General features: G+C 43.7%; 1 protein-coding gene across 1 annotated transcript; it reads right to left on the minus strand.

The window, feature by feature from the left end:
• Positions 1–498: 498 nt before the first annotated feature.
• On the minus strand, positions 499–1,524 carry LOC133906644 (uncharacterized). Its single transcript, XM_062348596.1, has 3 exons — positions 1,103–1,524; positions 819–1,031; positions 499–620 (listed from the first exon to the last, which is right to left on the minus strand). The coding sequence occupies exons 1-3, from the start codon at positions 1,202–1,204 to the stop codon at positions 588–590; spliced, it is 348 nt and encodes a 115-aa protein (XP_062204580.1). The 5' UTR covers positions 1,205–1,524; the 3' UTR covers positions 499–587.
• Between the last annotated feature and the right edge of the window lie 2,985 nt (positions 1,525–4,509).

Genomic DNA, 4,509 nt, shown 5'->3' on the forward strand with positions numbered 1-4,509 from the left:
CCCAAATGTGCAACTACCTCCTGGTGTACCAACGCCTAAGCACACGCACGAGATGGAGAGCGACGGTACTGAGCATGGCGACGGCACAACCACAACGGGGCGACGCGAGTGTGACCACGCCTATCGAAGTCACTTCACTTCTAAAGGAGCTACAAGTTGCAGAGCTTTTATCCCCTTAAATATATATCGTCAGTTTCTCACCATCAATTCTTCAATGATGTTATTGCTAATTAGTTTTTATTGCTTTAATCATAATTTCTAAATAAAAGACAAATTTCATTCCTTGTATTTAATTTATATGATCTTGTGTCATGTTGTACTTTAATTTCTTTCCTACTGAGTACTTATGCATGAAATGAAAAGAACAATGTGATATTGCGATCAGAAAAGGTGAAAAAAATACTGAAATGATATCTTATTTATTTTACAATCTACGTTTTCATACTAATAAATCGTACAGTACTATTTTTTCTCCAAAGATTATTGAACAATTTTTTTAAGCTAGCTATGTACACACATTGTTAAAATAATGCACCCGCCATTGCTACTTGCTAGGCCAACCATCATCTGCATCCCATCGTGGCCAATCATGTAGCAAGTAAATACAGACTAGTAAACAACTGCAAAAACAAGATACATTGAATTTCGGGATAAATTTAAGAGCTGAAAACAAAAGGAAAGAATACAGGCTAGTATAAGAAAACAACAATAATTGAGGGCAAAGCAAGACATTTTAGAAAAGATAAGAGAGTTTCGAAGCCACCTTGTAGGTGTCAAAAGACTCGAGCCGGAAATCACGGAGGCAATTTGACTCTTACCGTAAGGCCATCCGTCATGCACCTCCCGACAATGCCCCGGCAGTGATGAGCTGACCGGAAGATGACGACGAATTGGCCTGTGAACGATGGGGTTCGCCGACGGCTCACACTGGCCCCGGCTCCCGCTTTGGATCTGGTCTCGAAGCCACCGACGAGGATGGCAAGAGCCTCAATCCCGAGGAGATCGCTTGGGGGATTGATGGGCCGCCTACACTGACAACAAATCGAAAGCCGTTAACAGAACAAGAGATGATCGACGAGTTCTGGGAGAGGATTGGCCTTACGGTAAGGGGTTTCTTGCAGGAATTTGATGAATCGGCCGACAAAGCTGCCGAGGTTGACGCCGCTGCGACGAAGTTCGATGGCGTACTTGGGATCGGGGGCATCAGACAGGCCACTGAAGTAGAGCCGGCACATGCCGGTGGTGGCTCTGGCTGATTTTATAGTGGATAAGGAACTCTCACCGAAAGTTGGAAAGCATGATTAGTCGATTCCGGGTTCAAGCCATTTTGGAAAGCTTCTCCAGCCGGTCACAACCATTGTCATGCAATCCCCGGAATACCAAGGTTTGGAAACCAATCCATCTGATCAAAACTTGGTAAGCCAAAATGAGGAAACAATCACGGGCCTTGATCTTGCTAATTAATTCAGTAAGCGTTGGGCGCCGAGGTGCTCTCCTGTTCCAAATTTTCCCACCTTTTTCCCTTCCTGCTCTCTTCTGTAAAACTTTGTGCAGGTGCTAATGGTGGGACAAGGGTTCGGCATCAGTCAGTTAAACTCAACAGCGCCTAAGGCCCTCGGTACTACGTCGGCTGAGGGCGATGCCAGTGGTCAAGGGCCTGGTGATGGCGGCCAGAGAGAGCTTGCCAGCGGCTGGGCTGGAGTTAGACCGGTTCAACTGCTAGGCCCGGTCGAGCTTCAGGCCGAGCTTTAAAAAACCTGATAGGAAACCCGCAAGCCTGAGTTCAACCCGGGCTAGGTTTCTAAGCCTGAGCCCAGCTTGAAACCCACTACAGGCTGGGTCGGGTCCTGGTTTTTTCGGGTTGGGTCATATTTTCTCAGGTTTTTCAGGCTTTGGATCCGTTTTTGAAGTCTAAGCCTAACTCAAAACCCACTACAGGTTGGAAGAGTCAAGCCAAATCTTAGCCCGTGGACTAATCAGGTTAGGCTATTTCGGGCTGGGTTAGGTCGAGTTGCCGAACCAGGCTACCCATGACTAGGCCTAGCTAGAGTTCAAGGCGACCAGGTTGGCAGCCAAGCTGTGATGCCATGGGAGTTGAGGTCGGGGGCCTTGGTGGAAGGTCTGGTCCTTTGTCTTGGGGGCAATCCCTCTCGACACAAAGCTTCAATCTCCAGATGAATGAGCCAGCCTTCCAGTCGTTTGTGGATGCTAACGTGGTTGGAAACCTTGGCAGCTTTAGAGGTCATGCAGGCCCAGGCGCCACCGCTGGAGGGAAGTTCACCTTTTGTGTTCGCCCCTCCTCATGCCCTAGGGGGGGATGTACTTGTCATTTGGAACCGCTTCATCGGCTTCGGACGGGGACGCAGCAGATCGCCATCCCCTTCGGTGAGCATGGTGGTGGGGAACTGTCACACTCTGTTTTAATGAATAAAATCAGATGCAACTTATACATGTCTAGAATATTTAACACACATAAGAATGTCATAAGTGAAATAATAGAAATAATATCCGTAACTTAAATGTATCTCTGATCTTACAAAGGGACCAATAGGGGTCAAAAAGCAAAGATACTACAACGGAACTAAGCATAGCTTTCATCTTCAACTGGGCGTCTTCATAGGCAATCGACGAAGAACACACTCTAGAATACGACATCTTCCATGAAGTCTTCAATATCTTCCCCGACTGAGCAATATTGTTTGGATATAGTAAGTATAAGTACATGAAATACTCAACAAGTGTATAAAAGCATGACATGAGGTCAATATCAAGAATGGCTAAACTCAAGGGTTTGTTTGCATAAATATCATATATGCTAACGTAAGGGTTATAAAAGCATCTTATTTAACTAGATGATTCATCATATTATTACTAATATCTAGAAACTTCTCTACATGTTTCCTAACTACCAGAAATCCACATCAGGTTCTCAACCCAACCATTTTGATACCCATCGTAGGTAACCAAGGACCAGCCACTATTACCCATTACAGGTAATCAACCATCCAACTGCTACACATCACAGGTAACGAACCATCCAACTGCTACCCATTATAGGTAACAACCATCCAACTGTTATCCATCACAGGTAACAAACCATCAACCAAACCAAAACCAAAACCCAAATCAACTAATCAAGTGAAGGGGCAACGCCACTTCTTAACCGTAAGTACGACTGATATATCAATTTTATACTCTGCAGGGATTGTCCAATTTTACCCACGAGTTGTGATTCCCGTATGCCCATACCATTCCAACACTCACACACTTTCAAGGTGTACGGCTAGATTTCACTACAAGGCCATTACAAAATATTCTCCTAACAGAAATAAGCCCGCTGAGATTTGACCACCATCAAAGAGGCATTGCACCACCCAGAAGCCCCCTCTTGCGCCTTATAGTTCCAGAAAGAATCACTCTTTCCTTCCTACACCATCATTGACTTATACTATGTTGAGGATCTACTAATTAATTGGTCAGGCTATACCTATATAAGCCTCATGGTTGAACTGTAAATCAAGGTTACCCGTTCCACGAACTGGTCCTTAGATACTGAGCAGACATTACCACCAACCATAGTGCTTTCAAGCGCCTGTGCATTCCCGCACCATCCTCATCTAACCTTCAGCTGAACATCCATATGTTCTATATTGCTACAACAATTACCAGTATTCTTATAATAGACTATTAGTCATGTTTAACCAATAACCTAACCATACCCTTGTGCAAGGTTAAGCATAAGCTACCCAATATAACCACTACTAACAACTAGGACGACAAGGGATTTATGGGATTTAGAATTAACAACATACATATTTGAAATAAAGAACACATTTGAAAAATTGGGATTAGAATGTTCAAGGACACTTGCTTCCTTCCAATGTGTTGCTCAGTGTTGTCAAAATCTTGATCTTGAAATCCCTTGAACTATTCGGGAACGCTATCGACTAATCATGGGAACTACATTCAAACAACACAAAGGAAATACTAAGAACATCATACCAAGCATCATCAAAACACTTTAAAGATACTATGGTTGGATAAGTTATGATTTTAGAAAATACACAAGAATTGCCTAAATCGGAGTTAAGATAAAGGAGAATGAATTTTTGGAGATGGATTAGGCTGAAAAGGAAAAGCTGATTTACCACAGTTATCTTCCTATAGCAAAATTTTTTATTATGCAATCATTCTGTCAGGCTTGATAACATCATTGCACAAGGTTCAAAAAGTATAGGGTTGATTAGACTTTGCTGACTAGGCTAAGGAGATGATGTGGCACTGACTTGGCATGCCATGCAAGCGTCGCCTTAGGTTAAATAAGAGGTATGCTGAGGTCTAGTCTCGACCATCCATGATGGATTAAATGGTCGAAGATTGCATTTTTAGGTTAAGGATACTGCGAGCAACTCTGTGTAGCGGTGGCGAAGGCTCAGGATCGTTGAAGATGGTGATCAGACGCATGTCCACTAACATTGACGCTGGGTTTCAGTGGCGTTTAAGCAAAAC

This window comes from Phragmites australis, chromosome 23, assembly GCF_958298935.1.
Source record: "Phragmites australis chromosome 23, lpPhrAust1.1, whole genome shotgun sequence".
NCBI classification, from domain to species: domain Eukaryota; kingdom Viridiplantae; phylum Streptophyta; class Magnoliopsida; order Poales; family Poaceae; genus Phragmites; species Phragmites australis.

Coding starts and splice junctions, on each gene's coding strand:
- LOC133906644 (XM_062348596.1), bottom strand. CDS start 1,204: ATGCCCCCGATCCCAAGTACGCCATCGAACTTCGTCGCAGCGGCGTCA. Junction 1,032..1,102: donor CCTGCAAGAAACCCCTTACC/GTAAGGCCAATC, acceptor ATTTGTTGTCAG/TGTAGGCGGCCCATCAATCC. Junction 621..818: donor GCATGACGGATGGCCTTACG/GTAAGAGTCAAA, acceptor TTGTTTTTGCAG/TTGTTTACTAGTCTGTATTT.